Consider the following 17180-nt stretch of genomic DNA (forward strand, 5'->3'; position numbering starts at 1 on the left):
AGGAACATTCAGAGAACAAGAGCAAAAAATGTCTTGGCAATTTAAAAGGATGAGAGCAGAAATGAAAACCTCAACAGAATCTGGGTGGAAGATAATGTTAAGAAACTCTTCCAGAAAGCAGAGGAAAAAGACGGAGAGAGAAAAGAAAGAGAAAAAAATAAGGATGCTAGAGGGAAAGTACAGGATGTCCAACATTCATACATTCAAGAGAGAACAGAGAAAACTGAAAGGAAGAAACTGTCAAAGAAATAATTCAGGAAAATTTCTCAGAAATGAAGGAGGTGAGTTTCCAGATCGAAAAAACCAACCAGATAGTCTCATATCAGGCCACATTATTTTGAAGTTTTAGAACACTAAGGGGGGAAAAAAGAAGATCCTGCAAACCTCACAAGGAACAAAGGGAGATTTAATTCAAAGTATTAAGAATCAGAGGGGGTATCCTGGTGGCTCAGATGGTAAAGAATCTGCCTGCCAATTCAGGAGACATAAGAGAGGTGGGTTCAATCCCTGGATTAGAAAGATCCCCTGGAGGAGGGCATGGCAACCCACTCCAGTATTCTTGCCTGGAGAATCCCATGGACAGAGGATCCTGGCGGGCTATACAGTCCATGGGGTCATAAAGGGTCGGACATAGCTAACACTTTCAGTTCACTTCACTTCAGGAATCAGAATGGCACTGGATTTCTCAGTAGCAACTCTAGAAACTAAAAGGTGACAGATTAATACCTTCAAAACTTCAAGAGAAAATTATTTCAAATTTGAATTCTACACTTAGCCAATTATTAGCTAAGTGGTGGGTAGAATGAGGACACACAGAAGTCGTGCCACGTCACATGTACTCTTTCTTGGAAAGCTACTGGAGGGCTTGTTACTAATGTAGCAAAAGGAGATCTACCCAATGCTGAGAGCTTGAGACTGAATACAAATACAGAGAAATACATACAGAGAAAACCACAGTGAGAAAAACACAAGACATTTATTAACTCCCAGGAGAAAAAGCTCCTCGTTTTGTTATTTCGTAGTAAGCTATATGGTTCAACTCTGATTACACTGTTACAACACTAAAGACTGAGTACTGTTCTATTCAAAACTAAATGTAATAAACCACACGGTGAAGATGAGGAGAATAAGTAGGAAAAACATGTGGGGAGGGGGGAGGGAAGGACCTGGGAGGGTTGAAAGAGAACTAAACCCTAGTCTTCCACAGGAGGATGTCGTTAGAGAACACCTAACACTAAAAACCTAGAACAAAACCAGCATGAAATAACACTGTTATACAAAGAGCAGCTAAGATGGCCGAAAGCAGCCACCTCCAGGCAGTGAGAAATATGGCTGGTGGGGTGGGGAAGACAACTGTTATTTCATAACAGGCCCTTTAGAGCTATCTGACCTTTGAAATTATGTGCACAAATAACACTGATTTAAAAAAAATTTTTTTTAATATTTAGCACACAAAAATGAAAATATCTGAAAAAGAGTGCTGTTTATCTCCATGGTCTCCATAAAATGTAGCTGCTGCTGCTGCTGCTAAGTCGCTTCAGTCGCGACTCTGTGCTATCCCATAGATGGCAGCCCACCAGGTTCCCCCATCCAGAACCCCGTTTTGCCTGGCAAGAGAACCCCGATTCTCCAGGCAAGAACACTGGAGTGGGTTGCCATTTTCTTCTCCAATGCATGAAAGTGAAAAGTGAAAGTGAAGTAGCTCAGTCGTGTCTGACTCTTAGTGACCCCATGGACTGCAGCCTACCAGGCTCCTCCATCCATGGGATTTTCCAGGCAAGAGTACTGGAGTGGGGTGCCATTGCCTTCTCCGAAAATGTAGCTAGACAGTGTTATTTTTTGTATCCTGTAAAATAATCTGCTGGTGGTGGTTTAGTCGCTAAGTCGTGTCCGACTCTGTGACCCCATGGACTAGAGACCTCCAGGCTCCTCTGTGCATGGGATTCTCTAGGCAAGAACACTGGAGTGAGTTGCTATCCTTCTCCAGGGAATCTTCCTGACCCAAGGATTGAACTGTTGTCTCCTCATTGCAGGCGGTCTTCTGCACTGCAGGCAGATTCTTTACCACTGAACCACCAGAGAAGCCCCTATAAAATAATCTTGCAAAATAAATTAAAGGCAATCCAATAACATGAAAGAACCATTAAAAAACAATTATGAAATACTCTCTTACCCTCTCCCGAAAGGGATTACTCATGTAATAAAGATCCCATAGCTAATAATTGGTAAAGAGTGACTCATAACTGGATCTGCTAACCTCTGTTGTATTCTGTCAGCTTCTTCTTGCTAAGTCATTACTCACTTATAGTGAAGTGGTGAGTAAATGATGTTATAATGTATCTAGGGAGTGACCAACAGGTTAAAAACATGTTCACTGATGACTGTAAAAAACCACCCTGAAAACTTAGAATAGAAACAAAGTCAACAAGTCAGAAAGATGACGTTTCCCACCCTAAATTTCTGTAGCAGGCTTGTGACTTCAAAGTGTGCCTCTTTCTAAACAGACTCATCTGGGTCATTTTATAGAGACATGATCCTACTGCACCTAAGCATTTAATCAACAAGAGAAGGACTGTTCTTAAATCTCTCATTGTAATTAGGGACGAGGTCTAATTCAATATGGAAGCTTCAGGAAGGTATTTCAATGTCTTCCTTGGCTTTCTCTGTGGCTTACAGTGCTCAGAGAATCAATTATTGATTTTCCACACCAAATTTAAAACCCCAACCTGGCTTCCCTTCTATTTCAGACATAACTGGGTTTCACCCTCCACACCTGACCCCTTTCCTCCAAGTCCAACTTCATGAAAGTACCGCCGACTGTTCAGTGTCTGCTTAAGAGTAAGCAACACAATGGGCTTCCCTGGTGGCTCAGAGGTAAAGAATCTACCTGCCAGTGCAGGAGACATGGGTTTGATCCATAGGTCGGGAGGATCCTCTGGAGTAGGAAATGGCAACCTACTGCAGTGTTCTTTCCTGGAGAACCCCATGGACAGACGAGCCTGGCGGGCTACAGTCCATGGTATCACAAAAAAGCTGGACACGACTGAGTGACTAAACAACAACAAGGCAACACAACAACTCTGCTCTTGGAAAACCGCTAGTGCGTTAGGAATGATTTGATTTCGCACAAAAGTGAGAACTGACTGCATCCGAGACCTCATGGACCGTGCTTAGAGTGAGGATGTAGTTCAGTTCCCATCTGCTTCAGTCTGTTTCACTGCTAGTTCGCTTGCTTTTTACCTGTGAGGCAGGATACGGGTTCAAGGGGCTGGTTGAAGAGAGCTGTCGGCTGAAACCTTGATGTGCTTCAGGGCCAGGAGACAGTGTGAGGGGGCTGACAGGTGGCTGCCTACGCCGGGAGGGGCCGCTCAGGCTGGTGGTGGAAAGGGATGGGTTGCTGAGCGAGAAGTGGCGGAGTGAGGGGTGGAGGGCAGAGGCGCTGGGAGCGGAGGCCTCTGGGTGGCTGTTGAAGGAGGAGGAGAGAACTGTCTTGCTGAGCGTGGCCTGGATGGAGGGGTTGCTCCGAGAACTCTGGAGACCTGGAAGACAGCACATTCACAACTTTTGCCTCATAGTTACCGACCACATCTTCTGTTTCCCAAACAGTAGAGAAAAAACTCAACTCCCTATTTGTATTTGATGATGATTTTGTGTGAGAAGGAGCTCCGGGCAACTCTCCTGCTGGAAAAGGTACCAAGGTTGTACAGCAGAAACAAACAGAATGTTGTAATGCACTTATCGTCCGATTAAAAAAAAAAATAGGAACCTATGAACCAGGAAGTGGACTCTCCACAGACACATTAATCTTGGATTTCCAAACTTCTAGAACTATAAGAAATAAATGTTTGTTGTTTAAGCCAAAGGGAAAAAAAGTGGTATCAAGGGCAAGGAGAAGATGCACTCAGACTAAGAGGCACAACGCCATTCTGATGAGAATGGTTTTGACAAGGAACAGCGCGGGAACTCTGCTCAGCGTTACATGGTGGCCTTGATGGGTGGGGGGTTTGGGGGAGAGTGGATACATGTGTATGTATGGCTGATTATCTTTGGTGTTCACCTGAAACTATCACACAACATTGTTAATTGGCTCTACCCCAAAACAAAATAAAAAGCTTTTTAAAAACAGATGAGGATAGATTTTTCTTGAGAATGAGATTATGTAAACAACCACTGGGTGAGTAAGAACTGGTAGGCAGGCAGCAGCAGAGGCGAATGTTCAGTTCTTCTGCTCCCGTCCAAGGAACAGATCCCAGGGCCGGACAACCCACTGTGTTCAGGGCCCCCAGTGCCTGGTCCCTGACAACCAGCCAGGACCCTCGGTTGCCTTCACTGGGTGTCATGGTTCTGGATGTGGGAGGCGGGCTCTTTAAACACCCTGAGCCCAGGGCTTCCTTTCTCTTTGTTTTTCTTGCTCCTGAGAAGCTGTTCATTACTGTCTCCTCCAGTGTGGGGAAAAGGACACGCTCGTTGGTGCTCTGTTTTAAGGGGAGGGGAGTGAATTTTAGCAAGAGCAAGAGAGTTTGGGAAAGGTATTTCCATAACACATGCTGCAAGGACACAAGCTCCAGGAGGCCAGGGAGCCTGTCCTCTGCCCTGCTGGCTCTCTGGCACCTGGCCCAGGGCATGGCAGGGTGCCTTCATTCCATGAATGAATGCTGGCCCTGCAGTGCATCTCCGTGGACGACCCCTGTGTTTCAGAGCCCAGCCCACTTTCTTGTGCCCACAGCTGGGGTGAGCAGAACTCTGCGTTGTTTCACATTGACAAAAAGTTAAGTGTTAGATGAAAATTATGGAAATGCAGAAGTGAAAAAGAATTTTTAGCCAGTAAGTGATTCTGAGGACTTCCCTGGTGGCTCAGATGGTAAAGAATCTGCCTGCAATGTAGAACCCAGATTCAATACCTGGGTTGGGAAGGTCCCCTGGAGGAGAGCATGGCAACTCGCTCCAGTATTCTTGCCTGGAGAATTCCATGGACAGAGGAGCCTGATGGGCTACAGTCCATAGGGCAGCAAAGAGTCAGACATGATTGAGCACTAACACACATACACACACCCACACAATTGATTTTGAAAAGGTAGGAAAGATGTCTCTGACAAAACTCTAAGTAGTTATCCCCCTACCTAACTCACCATGGAAAGGTCAGAGATGTGGCTGGCTCAAATAAGAATGAAAAATAGAGCCAAAGATATGAATTTAGACTTTTTTTTTTAAACTCAGTCATTCAGAAAGAAAGCACACGCATCTTTAAAAATATATGTGCAATCTTTCATACCATGCGCTTTTAAGGAGTGCGTAGAAACACTAAAAACTTAAGCACTGGTTGTGACATATCCTCGATAATACAATGCTTGTTTGAGGAAAATAACAGCCAGCAATTAAACACAAGATTTTCAGCTGAAGCAGCGTCCAAGGCTGTACTGGAGAATGCCAGCTTCCACAAGACCCAAGGGGGCTAAGTGCCAATGCTGCTGGACTCATGTGACCTCGGATGACCTTGTTCAGAGACGCCACCAAGGTCACATAAGTAAAGCAGCAGGATAACTCAAAGATCCTAGAGACCCCAGAGACTCCCAGAGACCCCAGGGACTCAAACTCCTACGGTAACAGCCAAGTTACCTTATGAGAAGCTTTTTAGTACAGTTAAAGCACCTTTAAGCACTTCTGAAAATTTGATCCAGTAGTTTTGAACTGTGGCAGATTTATACTTAATATACATATCTATTAAGGATAGATATTTTCCTTATACTCACAATTTTCTAAAATTCAAAATATTCTCTTTTGCAATCCATTGGGAAGTTGGAAGAATTTAGAGAGATACCTGCAATTATTAAATATCATCATATGTTGATAAGGGACCACAAACATTGTTCAGCTAACACAGAATAGAATGGACACTTTTTTCTTGACTCTCAAATCTTATTCTCCAAGTCCCTGAGGCATGTGGGCTGGAGAAGACAGTGAAGAATGACGTTTTGGACTTTCCTGGCGGTCCAGTGGTTAAGACTCCACGCTCCTAATGCAGGGGGCTAAGACCCCATATGCTGTGAGGTGTGGTCAACTCTGCTCCCCCACCCGCCCAAAAAAAAGAACAACAAAAAAGAATAATGTTTCACTGAGCTGCCCCAGAGCTCATCAAACTCAGCAGAAAGAGAACCACCTAAGTGAAATGTCAGCAGAATTGAGAGGTACACTAGCTAGTGGGTTGTATGCATGCGGGCTCAGTCACTCAGTTACATCCAACTCTTTGTGACTCCATGGACTGTAGACCACCAGGATCCTCTATCCATGGTACTTTCCAGGCAAGAAAACTGGAGTGGGTTGCCACTCCCTACTCCAGGGGATTTTCCCAACCCAGGGATTTAACTCTCTTCTCTTGCACCTCCTTATTGGCAGGTGGATTCTTTACCACCAGGGCCACCTGGGAAGCCCAGTGGGTTATTATCTCTAACTCAGACACAGTCACTCTCATTCTACGATTTATTAACATGCCACCTGGTCAGGGACCACCAGGGGACACAGGCATGGTCCCAGTGGAGCAGGGACCACTTACCAGAAGAGCCTCTGATGCCGAGGTGAGTCATGGCAGCGGGAAGGTTGCCCACGCTGTTCCCCACACTCATACTTCCAAAGAGGTGGTCACCGGTGTCCAGGGAGGCTGGCAGTGGCGCCGAGTAGTGCAGGTTGGTTAGATCTGGCAACGACCCCCCCGTGTTCAGGGTTCCCAGGAAGGGGGAGAGGCCCATGTTTTGACCATTGTGTGGGAAAGTGCTGAAAGAAAGAAAGATTAAGTATTACTCTCTAAAATGCATTTGGCTGCGGGGGAATAGGGTGTGTATGATACCTTTCCATGTTCGATAAAACCCATGTACCCAAAGATCCAAGTCCTCGCGGAGGCTGTCTCTTCCTTGTTCTCAGAGTGTGATCTGCTTACCTGTAATGCTGGACTAAGGATGTCATCTATGCCTGTGTTACAGGAATCTTTTCTAAGACAAGATTAGTTGCATGTGTGCGCTTTTACTATTTTCCTTTGTCAGTATTTTTTTCTTTTTTTTTGGAGTGCAACTGCTTTATAATGTTGCATTACTCTCTACTGTAAAAGGACGTCCAGGAGGGAGGGGATACACATATAGCTGGTTTACTTCACTGTACAGAGGTTAGATTATTGATGCAAAAGTACTTTGAAAATTGTCAAGCACTGCTCTGCATTTATTCAATGCTTTTGGTTACATTTCTAAATTATCTTTCATTCCCCTCCCCCCCCAAAAAGGATCTCCTGTATCAGCCAAATACCTTCCAAAGTATACTTTTTCCATTAACAGTTTCCATAAACTTTCAAGTGAGAAAGACACGTGACCGTTCCTTTGTCAGGATCAGCGGTGCAGCTGCTCTGAGCCCAAGCACTAGGCTGAGTGCTGGTGGGAGGATGACGAATGAGCAGAGCGTGTGCAGCTTGAGCAGGAGTACAGATGGGGGCCCCACAGGCCAACTGTTTAAATTTTTTAAGTTATAAATCAAATCAATAAATCTTTAAAAAAGAATTATCTTCTATGTTTCTGTCTTGACAGATTGTACCTTTGTAATAGCCTGGAAGGCCAGATTCAAGTTTAGAATTCTCCCATTCCTCGGAGCTCTGTGCTAGAACGTGCAGTGAGGCAGCCCCAGCCCACAGTCCACCCCCTACCATGACTGTGTCTTCCCCAGCTCGGGGACCCAGCACTGGCTGCTCCCTGCATCCCCTTAGCCCCTTGGACTCCTTACTCCACAAGAGTGGAGCCCTCTAAAGTGTGGGCCCGGGGAGGGGCCACTGAGCCCAGGGCTGGGGGGACACTGCTCTTAAAGAGTTCACAGACAGGCTGGAGACAGACAGGTAAGGCAAGCGATTGCAGTATGGCAGGAAGCTCGCTGGTCCAGGACTGATACAAGTGTCACTGGGAACGCAGAAGCAAGAGTCGTGGTTGTGGGGATGGCTGGGGAGGGAGGGCCTGTGCTCATGGAACGGCAGGCAGCGCAGCATGGCCAGGGCGCTGGGCAGAGTGCGGAAGTGGGGGCAGGAGATGTGCAGCAGGGGCAGGCAAGGGAGGAAATGAGGGCGTGATGACAGGCTGTTCTGGAGTGTGGATCAGTGACGGCAGGAGACAGGGAGCCCAGGTGTGAGATGGAGAATCACAGTTTAGAGAGGCCCTGGTGGTTGTGGTGTTGAGGGTTCCCTACAGGGGTAGAGAGGGAGGTGGAGAGCCCGGTTAGAAGCGACTGTGCGGTCCATGTCTGATGTGGGAAAAGAACGGAGCGGGTGAAGAGGAGGAGAGTGGCTGGAGGAGGGGCCCTCAGCCAGGATGGGGGGAAGATGGTGAATGCCACTGAGGACCCTTGACTCAGCACAGCACACACAGCGGAGCACGTTCCGGGTGCAGGCCACTGGCATTAGGGCCTCAGGAGACTTGGACAAAGCAGGGGAAGCAGCCATAAACAAAATAACTTGCAGTATAATCCAATTCAGTTGTGCAGTGACGGAGCCCGACGGTACAAGGCCTGGAGGGAATGACCAGCGGGTTGGGGGAGGGGAGATTCCTGGAGCATGTCAGAGCTGAGTTGGAAGGCTCAAGAATTCAGATGCTCCAAACGGGAAGATTGTTTCAGGCGGAGTTCCCAGCATGGGTGAAGCAAAGAGGCATGTGACTACACTGCGGGCACCAGGGTCATGGCCGCCACAGGAAGGTCGAGTTTAGGAGCGGGGCATGTGATGGGAGACGGGCTTGGAGGAGGAGGCGGAAAGTACATTAGGCTTAAGCTGATGACAAGAAGCCAGGGGAAGGTGGAGAGCGCGGGAAAGACACACTCATCCTTGGGCCAAACTCGGGGGAGGGTGTAAGAAGCGGGGCCTGGAGGCAAAGAGGAGAGTTATGCTGCCGCTGAGCAGTCACCAAGACGTAATGAGAGCGTGGAGGCGGGCAGATAGGGAGAAATTCTGGAGGTGTTTAAGGAAGTGCTCAAGGGTAACTCCCGATTTTCTGGCATGGGGATGGGTGGAACCACCCCCACCAGGACAGGGAACACGGAAGCACATGAGCAGACTGGGGACAGGGTAGGTGGTGTAGGTAAGAGAAGGACTTCTGCTTTAGATGCCAAGCTTCGGTAACATGGGAGGATGTGTCACGGGAGGTCTCTTGAGGAAAGTTCTGTCAGAGTAGTGTGGGAGGAAGCCAGGCCACCGTGGACCGAGGAGCAGACAAGCAGGAAGGGAGCCTCGAGGGGAAAGCCTTTCAGAAAGTGTGGCTGAGAAGTCTGGAGGTGAGAAGGAAGGACTAGAAGGGAATGCAAGGTCAGATAGTACTTTTCGGTGCAGAATCCTTAAGTGTGACTAATGCAGAGAGAAGACCTAGTAGAGAGGGAAAGGTAGAAAACACAGAAGCGGGAAGGATAAGCAGGAGAGAGGCTTCCGGAAGGGCCAAGGACATGGGTAAAGCTATGAACAGACAGAATGTTCTGACAGCCGGGCCCCTGGGACTAGAAACAAGGGAGGATGGTGCATGGGGCTGAGAAGCATGGGGTGAGGGGCGGGAGGGACGCTAGGCATTCATTCCCGCGGCTTCTCTTTTCTTGGTGAAGTAGGACTGGGATCACTGTGGAGGCTTGAAGAGAGAAGGGGCAGTAGGAAAGGGGTCCTTTAGGGGTGAGGAAGAAGGATGATTTGGACTGTAGAAAAGTTGAATGGGATGCCTTGTCTTCCAGACAGCTGGTTGCAGTGTTAGGGCCAAGGACTAGGAAATAAACTTGCAAATGCAGAGTCGCTCGCTATGAGGGCAACGGGCTCTCTGACTGAGAGAAGGAAGGTCCCTGGGTGCTCAAAGGGAGGGAGGAAGTGTGAAGGCAGAGACGGCACCTGGTAGCACAAAGCAGAGATGGAGAAGGTAACCGTGACAAACACAACCCAGGTTGTCACTGACATTCAAAGTACCTTCCCTCTGGTTGAGAGGAACACACATTGTAACTTTCCAAATACAGCTGCTAGAGTCACCTCCTGGATCTGCTATAAGGCAGATGACATACTCCCTGGTTCAGAACCCTCCAACGAGTCCAACTGGACTCTGGGTCGGGCTGCACCTGCCTCTGTACTCTGCAGGCATGCTCCTGCTGTTCCCTCTGCCCTTCCCTGCACTGCATCCCAGACTCTGGTTACAGCTCATCATATCAGAGAGGCTCCTGCAGACACCTGTGGTTGCCTTTCTCCTGACTTGGCTTTCTTTTTCCTCACTGCGTTTACCAACACATGACATGACATATTTATTGGCTTGATTGTTTTTGCCTACTTTGCTCCACAGGAGCCTCAGCTCGTTGGGAGCAGGGGCCTGTTCTGTTTCGTTCACTGCTCTGCTCCAGTGCCTAGGAGTAGGGGGTCAATAAACACCAGATGAACAGGAGTCACAGGACAGAATCCTACGTCTAGTGTAAGAGCAGGAAAGCAAGTTTTGTCACCTAAGGATCCCTGGTTTCAAAGCTCTTGAGGGCAGGGATGAGGAGTTGAAAGTACGCAGCCCCTTCTGTAATTTAGGCCTGCAGGGCCTCCATCACCCATCTGCCTGAGGATTGAGCCAAAATGAATTCTTGAGAAGAATCTTCAGCTCTAGCTGTGGGGATGACCTATACTCCTAGGCGTGATGGTCTCACCAGGTGGGTGTCCTAGAAGGCGTTTTGACTTTCTCAAGAGGTCAACCCTGATCTCAGCTCAGTGGGCTGTTCATTGCATGGGTTTATACTTAACTAGCTGAAAAGAATGCCTGCGCTCCCATTGCTCAGGAGGGTGGGCCCTGAACTCAGCGCTGTTAGACAACAGCGAAGGCTTTACAGGGAAGATGAGAAAAAAGGACGGCCTGAGGTACTATAGCTTGAGTTCCTCTGCAGACCATCAGACCATCTAGAAAGTGCACCTGTGCTCAGCTAGATCATGCAAGAGGCCAGCTTTCAAACCACACGGTTTTGGCTTTGGAAAGAGCTGTTGTTTCTGAGCAGGTTTTTGTTCCAAGCCTGGGGTCAGCCTTGAGGGTCACTGGGCCCCCCTCCCTGCCCCCCATGCTCTCAGGATACCACTGTGCACCCTCAGGGCTCAGTCCTTCTCTGCGAAGACCCTGAGAGAGGGCCTCCCCATGTCTGCGTCACTCAGTGATGGCGCCCCTGGCTCCCTCACTGCGTCTTCATAGGTCTATCAGTGTGTGGGCTTCATCATCTCTGTTGTCTCCACGTTCTTCCTTGGGCCCATCTCCTCAGGAATGTTTTCATCTGTTAGTACTACATATATTTTTTTTTTGAAAGCTGTCTCTCACATTTTTCATGGAGTGAAGCTGTATACTTCTAAATACATTAATTAGCTGTTCCACAGAAACTCCTTTTAATATTGCAAGTTTTCCTATTTACTCATCTTCCATTAGTTTTAAAAAAAATGTGGTAAAAATAAAATGTACATAACACAGAATCTATCCCTTTGAGGTTCATGATTCTGTGACATTTGGTATATTTGTACAAACTCTCTTAGGTAACTTCTGGTCACCAATTTGCCAGGGGTCCACAGATTCCAAAGGTATGAGGCTGGTGGGCTCCCTCAACGCCTGCAGACCTCGGCTTCCTCCAGTGGGGTTGTGTGTTTACCCAGAGTCAGTGATGTAATTCTCAAACATATTTATGGCAGTTTTACTTTTGCAGTTATGTAATATAATTACTTTGAACAAATGAAATATGAGCGTACCGAAAGAGAGCTGTTGTTTTTGTGAAAATTCAGTGGACTTTCAACTTATATGTAATGAGTAAAATTTCTCAGTGTTCTCTGATGAAGCAGCGAGACGTTCCTTTTGGTAAAACCTTCAGGACGGCCCTGAAACAAGAACTGAAAGAGCATCTCTTACCTGCCACCTCCCACATCACAGGATCGAGGGCGCCCAGACAGGGATTGGATCTGGGGAGAGACATAGGAAGCCGGGCTTACTCACTGTAAAGCCAAATCCAAGTTCTTAGAAACTGTCATTGCAGGTATCTCGGGGCTCCAGTCAGTGCAAGTGGAGAGCCAGCATATAGAAACAGCATCCTCACAAAGCAGCAGGTTAGGTACTGACTAGACTTTTCCAGGCATAACAGAGGCATGATACTAATAAATTTTCTTAATTTGATGCTTCTAGATGATTCTCTTCTAAATGAATTATTTTCTTATAAAAGGCCAATATGCTTCCCATAGAGCTTTTAAATAAATATTCATTTTCTAACGAGTCTGAGAGGAACAGGAGAAAAGAGAGACATAAACTAGAGTGAAGAAAGAGGGAATTAACATCTGAAGAAAAGAAATATTTCAACTAAAATCTAAGTTGGGGGGATTTTTTTCCCTTGTTTTTTAAATTTTACTTTATTTATTTGGCAGTGCTGGGTCTTAGTTACTGCTCAAAGGCTCTTCAATCCTAGCTGTGGCATGGGGGACCTTTTAGTTGCAGCATGCAAATGGTTAGTTGCGGCATGTGGGACCTAGTTCCCTGACCAGGGATGGAAGTCGGAGGTCCCCTGCATTGGGAGTGGGGAGTCTCAGCCACTGGATCACCAGGGATGTCCCTAGATGGTATTTTCATTTTGTTTATTGTCCCATCCCTGCACCTCAATGTCTGGCAACAGATGCTCCATATATACTGGGTTGGCCAAAACATTTGTTTGGGTTTTTTTTTCTAAGACGTTACAGGAAACCAAACAAACTTTTTGGTCAACCTAATATATGCTTAAAAAAAAAAAAAGAATGAACCTATTGACTCATCTCTTCTCCCAGAATTGATTTATGGAGAACTGCAAATCTGTAACAGCTAAGGGAGATGAGGGGAGTTCCCTAGCAGTCCAATACTTAGGACTCAGTGTTTTCATTGCCTTGGCCCTGAGTTCAATCCCTGGTCAGGGAACTAAGATCCTGCAAGCCATGCGGCGCAGCAAAAAAACAAAGAACTAGTAGAGATGAACACCTCTTTCTATAGAGAGTACCTCTTCCCTGGTGCTCAGAGAAGACTGGCTGCCACTGACCCCTCTGTGGGGAAGACACAGCTGTCCTCTGACAAAGGCCTCCAAAACCACTGGCGCCTCCCGTGGAAAAGGACAGTGGGCTTCTCCTGTGTCTAAGTATGTGAATTTTTACATCTCTTTCCCCCCAAAAGACTGAATATCAAAACATTTTGCTTCTATAAAAGACCTTTCAAGCTCACCCTAATGCTAACGATGACTCTGGTAGAGCTGTTAGAAGAAACTGGCCCACAGGAAGCCTGACCAGGTAGCAGTGGTCAAGCACGAGACAACACGAACAACCGCAGCACTGAAGCACTAGGGAGTGCCCTGCACCTCACTTAGCTCTGATGGACTTGCAGTTCTCCATCAATCATTTCTGGGAGAAGAGTTGAGTCAATAGGTTCATTCTTTTATTGTTATTACTTTTTTTAGCATTTATATATTAGGTTGGCCAAAAAGTTCATTTGGTTTCCTTTGGCTCAGGGCTGGGCAGATGCGTTGTTTTCTTTCAGAGGCGGCAGATTCTCTATGGAAGAAAGCCTGACATGGGTACCATGGGACCCCCCTCTCTTCCATAGCAGGTGGGTTAACAGAGAGGGAGCCACAGTGGAGACAGGGACAAGTACTCAAAGGCTCTTAGAAACTGCTAAATGTAGGACTTCTTTCCAACTTCTGGATGACCCAGGTCAAATGGTTTTCACTAAAGAAAGGAGTTATCTGGTGAACCAACCATTATGGACAGAAGCTAGTGACTCACAGCTAGTGTTGGCTACAAAACAGAAAAATCTGCTTCTAACTTGTAACTGGGTTTTAGCACTTCCTATAATATGAAAGAGATAGGAGGGACCAACCAGTCTTTCTGAAAGAGGGAATTCACATGAGAACTAGGAAGTTAAGAGATGGTTGTGCTAACCCATCAATACAATTATGCTTGTTTTTATTTGAACCATCATTCCCTAGTATATTCTTCTATCTCTGTCACCAGACTTCCTCTTTGCTATTTTTCCCCCCAAATCCTCTGCGGGATTTGATGCTGACCTCTGAAGGGCAAACATTCAGTGACAAGGAGCACAGCTGTCTACCCACCTCCTTGGTCTCCCACAGCTGCTTCGGGAGTGGCTTGGGGACGTTCAGCAGGTTCTCTTCCCTCAGCGGGCCGGGAAAAGACACCACTAAAGGGGGGAAGAAGCACAGTCACCACGTTAGAAGGCCCCCCCACCAGCACCCCCAACCCCTGGCCCAACAAATGACCTCTGTGGAAACGGCTGAGTTAACACATATTGATTGTCTACTACAGATGGTGTTTTGAGTGTTACAGTAGGGGATGCATGGGTGAGTGACACATGAATTCAGCCCCTGAGGACTTCATACCCTGCACATGGGAAAGGGTGGCATGTGGATACCCATGTCTGGAAGGAGGATCAGGGGGAGGCCCAAAAGGTTGAAGGGCTCAGTGCTGCTCTGGGTGGACCAGGAAGAGCCCAGCCTCTTAGGCTCAGCACTGAGGCCAGTCCTTCAGGGACACAGGAAACAGCCATCCCCAGAGAGAGAGAGAGCAACATGAACGAAGGTCGAGAGAGAGTGGAGGTGATGGATAACCACCGAGTATATAAAGGAGAAGGGTGGGAAGGTAGAGGTCAGGTCAGGGAGGGCCTTGCAAACCTGGTGAGGAGAGGATGGAAGAAAAGGGATGAGGAGGGACCCACAAAAATTCAGGAGAGAGGGAATGAGGAAGGTAACAAAGAGAGAAGAGGAATATTCCGTGGAAGACAAGGTGGCAGTGAAGATGTCTGGTCCTGGGCTGGGTGTGAGGCAGAAAGAGGAGTCGAGAACCCAGAAGGATGAGGAAATCTCCTTCTCCAGGGGATCTTCCTGCCCCAGGGATCTAACCCAGGTGTCCTGCATTTCAGGTAGATTCTTTACCATCTGAGTCACCAGGGAAGCCCCTGAAAGATAACATCAGATGACAGGAAAAGTTGCAAGGGCTGCGAGAAATGACTTAAGGTTACTTCTCATGAGAGTCTGGTGACAAGAATACAGCTGGAATGGACTCCATCACTGCAAAACTGTAAAAGGGATTGTTTCCTTGGAGAAGTTCATTGCTTTTTGTCACTTCGTATCCAAGACTGGTTGTAATTCTTCAAAGAACTCACTGGGGGAATGCAAACAACCTTGCAGCCATCTCTTTATTTCGGTCCTAGTGGACTAGATATTTATTGCTGTTTCAACCTTTCATGATTTTACTCCTGGCCTGAAATGGCCTTCCCAGAAAGGAGTAAATAAGATGATGAAAGAGAATTGCACCTCTGGCACAGGAAACTCCTCATTTATCACAGTCCCCATGAGTCCTGACCCCTGCGGTGTATAAACCTAATTTAGTTGTTCACTTTCAGATTATGAAAATTAAATTTCAGATTATGAAATTTTAGGGAAAAGAAAACAGTGCCTGGTACTGAATGAATAAATGAGCTGTGTCAGGCCTTCATCTGTCAATGGCTTCCAGAGTCATTTAGTAGATCCCCAACATTAATCAGCTTTATGAAACTCATTATCTTCTGTAAGGTTTGCAATTTTATTTTGCAAGCACTTTGCATTTTCCTCACATTATTTATATCTGTCAATTACTGGCTCACAAAACTTTCTAAACAGGCTGAGAAAGACAGCTGAGGAAGGAAGGATATTGGAACAACCAGTGGCTTAAGTGTCTAATCACTATTCTCCTGTGATCACAACTTTTGCTCCCCTGTACAGCCTTGTGACTGTGGGATCATGGGGACCCAGATGACAAGGAGCCTTTGTAATCTAACCACACATTTCCCTTCTCATGGCCTTGATCAGGGCTGATCTTAATTTTATAGAGCATCTCAGCTGTTGTCAGCATTTTTGGGAAGTACAGAAAACTTGAGTATTAACTAGATCAGATGTTAAGAGGAGGTTATGTATACTACAGTCAGCATCCCACTCAGCACAGGGAGGTGAAATCAGTTCATTACCTTCCCCATGCACGTCATGCTCACCATCACAGAAACCTAGTGGGAAAGAAAAAAACACAGTTAGGCTGTGCTTCCACCTTTATTTATTCATGAATTATTATTTATTCATGAATTAGTTAAGTCTTTCTGAATCAAATAGAATTTTGAAAATTCCAAGGCAGTTTTGGTATAGTGATGTTCACTCAGAGGGCATCAGCATTTATACTAAACTTAAAATAGATAGAGCTAACTTAAGTCTAAAGTTGGTGTCTATTTACTTTTCTTTAAAATTATCTCCATCTTTAAAATCTTTTATTGCCTCTGTCCTGAAAGAAGAACAGTTTACAAAGTCTGAGAACCTCTAACCAAATCACAAAGAAAAGAAAGAAGTAATATAGAGAGTGAAGTAAAACGGCACAAAGTGTTAGTCGCCCAGTTGGGTCTGATTCTCTGTGACCCCATGGACTGTAGCCCGCCAGGATCCTCTGTCCATGGGACTTCCCAGGCAAGAACACTGGAGGGGGTTGCCATTTCCTCCTCCAGGGGAACTTCCCAACCCAGGGATTGAACCCACGTCTCCTGCAGCTCCTGCATTGGCACGTGGGTTCTTTATCACTGAGCCATCTGGGAAGCCTACACACATACGTGTATCCCCTCTGTTTTGGAGAGATTGTTCTTGCAGCGGAATGTGAGGTAAATTGAAAGGAGAAAGTCTGAAGGCAGGAAGACTAAGTGAAAAACCTCCTTAACAGTCCAGGCAAGAAGGAAATAAGTGGGGTATTTGTTGGTAGCGAGGACAGAAAAGAGGTGGCAGATTTGAGATACACAGCAGGCATGGAATGAACAGGACTTGGCTACTCAATGGGTGTGAGGGGTGTGGGAATGAGAGTAATTAAAGACAATTAACTCCTGGTTCAGAGTTTCGGTACCTAGAAGGATGATGGTGGCAATAACCGATGTGTTAGCACCAAGTTAATATATAACCAAAATATGTGAGAAATGGAATGTTTCCTGCCATATCAGTAAACAAAGGCTGTCACAGTCACCAGCTATTGCAGCCTCCAGGAAACTCAGGAAGGAAAAAATACCTGCCACCTACCAGCCATAAGACTACAGCCACTCCCCATGGTGAGCCCTGAGGAAATTCAGGATGTGAAAACACAGGATACTGGCCCCAGATAGCTGAGATGC

At 46.5% G+C, this 17180-nt stretch overlaps 1 protein-coding gene across 4 annotated transcripts in view; it reads right to left on the reverse strand.

Moving 5' to 3' along the window:
- Positions 1-17180, reverse strand: part of CRTC3 (CREB regulated transcription coactivator 3) — a 98831-nt gene that overhangs the window by 7894 nt on the left and 73757 nt on the right. For all 4 annotated transcript variants that reach the window (XM_065906123.1, XM_065906122.1, XM_065906126.1 and 1 more), the window contains exons 7-11: positions 16011-16046; positions 14104-14189; positions 11895-11944; positions 6551-6768; positions 3241-3539 (exon numbers count right to left, since the gene is read on the reverse strand). In XM_065906123.1, coding sequence (XP_065762195.1) covers positions 3241-3539; positions 6551-6768; positions 11895-11944; positions 14104-14189; positions 16011-16046 — 689 coding nt within the window. The remainder of the gene's footprint in view (positions 1-3240; positions 3540-6550; positions 6769-11894; positions 11945-14103; positions 14190-16010; positions 16047-17180) is intronic.

The sequence above is a fragment of the Muntiacus reevesi genome, chromosome 15 (assembly GCF_963930625.1).
Source record: "Muntiacus reevesi chromosome 15, mMunRee1.1, whole genome shotgun sequence".
Classification (NCBI taxonomy): Eukaryota; Metazoa; Chordata; class Mammalia; order Artiodactyla; family Cervidae; genus Muntiacus; species Muntiacus reevesi.